Source organism: Sphaeroforma arctica (assembly GCF_001186125.1).
Source record: "Sphaeroforma arctica JP610 unplaced genomic scaffold supercont1.1763, whole genome shotgun sequence".
Taxonomy (NCBI): domain Eukaryota; class Ichthyosporea; order Ichthyophonida; genus Sphaeroforma; species Sphaeroforma arctica.
The window spans coordinates 1-2,871 of NW_014038795.1; the positions used below are offsets into that span (position 1 = coordinate 1).

General features: G+C 40.7%; 1 protein-coding gene across 1 annotated transcript; it reads right to left on the bottom strand.

Annotated features, from left to right (window-relative positions):
- Positions 1 to 3: 3 nt before the first annotated feature.
- On the bottom strand, positions 4 to 2,472 carry SARC_11570 (hypothetical protein). The gene is made up of 4 exons (XM_014294340.1): positions 2,341 to 2,472; positions 1,320 to 1,571; positions 885 to 961; positions 4 to 255 (listed from the first exon to the last, which is right to left on the bottom strand). Exons 1-4 carry the CDS (start codon positions 2,459 to 2,461, stop codon positions 145 to 147), a joined length of 561 nt encoding a protein of 186 aa, XP_014149815.1. The 5' UTR covers positions 2,462 to 2,472; the 3' UTR covers positions 4 to 144.
- Between the last annotated feature and the right edge of the window lie 399 nt (positions 2,473 to 2,871).

The following is a 2,871-nucleotide window of genomic DNA, read 5'->3' on the forward strand; positions in this document are numbered from 1 at the left end:
AAACTCTCATATATACTTTTATGTACGCATACTCATATAGACATACACGACAGGTAAGAAGCAACCCTATCTACAGCCCTACGACGCATGCTAACTTTTTCCCTTGACACCACACGTGATGTGAATGGTAGTCATAGCCAGAGACTAAGAGGTGCCATGCTCTAGTCCCCGATTGGTTGATGTGAGAGCATTGGCGTCTAACAGCACCCTCTCGTGTGGGTTGACGGTATCCTCGATTAATGACGTCAGCATAATCTGAAACGGCAGAGAAATTCGTGAGGTTATATATATAAATATATATATATATTGTATATACTAACACGCGGCTCTGTGTGTTTATGCATGTAATGCAAGGGGTTTGCTAACAAATTAGCATAGAAATCAGTTGTGGTTTTATACACCATGTGGATATTCACAATACGCGACTACAAAGGACATATCATACAGGGCTTAACACCCTAAAACCCTAAACCAGGTGAGATATAAACTATACAGGGTGCACCCAATCGCGCACAATTCCTTTTGCTTCTGTCTGTAATGAAACGGTTGAAAAGGGCCAACTACGCACAACTTACAGCGGTATGTGAACGCCCACCCGATCATATGGTGTCTGCTACCAGCTTATCGATGTTATATATATATATATATATATATAAATATGTATATATATATATATACATACATGGACATATATATGTAGGCAAAGACTAAACTATAGTATCCCCCTAACAGCCTCTACAACGCTACGACAGAAAAAAATCACAGACAATACATGCATACAACGCACCATATCATATTATAACAACCACTACAACATTGCGATAGAAAACAATCACAGACCATTAAAAACCTAAAACCCTGCATACAACGGGCCATGCATTTACCTTAAACTCTAACATGGCTTCTTTGGGCATCATGGTCATCTCCAACAGACAGGAGTTGTTTATGCCGGTGTAACCTCCTGTACGCATGTGAAGGTGGTGTAACAATTGGTGTACATGACACAGCAATGAGCTTAAGTGGACCAATAACAAGCATGAACAGTGAGCGAAGCCGAGAAGGTTGATGCTGAGAATATGATAACGCGCTTAGAAGAATGGGAAATGTTATCTTATTGGTTAAGTAGGTTGGAAAGGTGTGTATGGCATATATACAGTACACAAAAACACAAAAACACGCACACACCCACACCCACACCCACATATATATATACATACATATACATACATATATATATACATATACATATACATACATACACATATACATATATATTTATATACATATACATCAAATTAAGTACAGTAGGTCACTCATACCTTCCGATATCAGCTTGACGACATCCTTGGCTGGCTTCATCAGCACATTCTCTCCGTTCAGACATACAATGCCCCAACCCACCGGAAGTTCAGCCCGTTCAGCAGGTGTGTCTGGTTTAAAACTGGCCACGCAGCGATTCTTAAACGCAAACCCCCAGGGGGTCCGTGAAGTATCGCGTTTAAGAATAAACACGCGTGAGAGGGGTTGTTCACACAGGTTCAGGGAGACACTCGAGCAGTCTTGCAGGTATTCTGTGGTAGGTATGGTTGTAGTAAGATTAGTATTAAATTAGCATACACTGTCAATATCGATATGTGAAAGTACGCCACAGTGGTGTGCGTGTTGTATCCCGTTTACGCATAAACACTCGTGAAAAGTGGATGCTTACGCACATATCGTATTAATATATATATATATATAAATCATGCACGTATCATACTTTGAGAAGGCATATATACGGACAGACAAAAGTTGCTGAAATACAAGTATATATCTGCCCATGCGTGAGACATGGTTTAAGCCTGTGGACAGGTATTTCCACATTCATGTACAGTATATACAACGAGACTATCCACGCTGGTACAAAGCCTTTTCAAACGCTCAACAATACGTTAAAACGGCATTCGACAGTACATCAATATGCAACCCCATCTAATAGTATATATGTGTCACCTACCATACAACAGGTTCCTCCTAAAGCCCTTATATTCAAGTCTTTCAGAAATACCTGCAGAAACAATGTGTATCATTGCAAAGGTATATATACATTTACATGTATATGACTACAGAGCACTACATGTGCTAGGGTTGTTTAGGGTTTAGGGTTTCCAAGTACACCACTTTGCCACATGCTGAACGTTTACACACGACAGCTCGCCATATGAGCACACACGTGTGCATATATCAGGTAGGTATATACAACTGTGTGCGTGTGCACGGGATCACGCACACACACTCATAGATGATGTATCATGTGCGACACGCAACCAGTAAACGTTTTCTGTGCATGTATGTACTTACGCATGAGGACTTCCGGATAAACGTTTGCCACATCTTGATCGTTCACAGACAGTAATTGATCGCCGAATTGCAGCCCGATCTTGTATGCCGTTGTGTGTTGCTTCACAGCCGCGACAAACATGGCGCTCTGTATTCACAAAACGTAAAACGTAAATGAAACCACAAGCGAATGGAGCACATTGCAATAATGTACAGAAGTAGCAATGACAGTCCTAGAGGTTCACAAAGCGTAAAACGTAAATGAAACCACAAGCAAATAGAGCACTATGCAATATTGTACTGAATAGCAATGATAGCCATAGGGGTTCACCATCGCGTTCTAAATTCTCAACGTTTAATTGTCGACATACGCAACATGAGAAGTGGTACTACTATTCAAGCAGTGGTTAGCTCAGTAATACGTTTTCACGCCCTAGTCCACAAAGGGCATAAATATAACTTATGAGATAAGTAGAACCCGCCTTCAAACCACACTATCGCGCCTTTCGGTCCAGTCTTTTAATAGACAGAGTGTAAGTATTCTTAGACAAG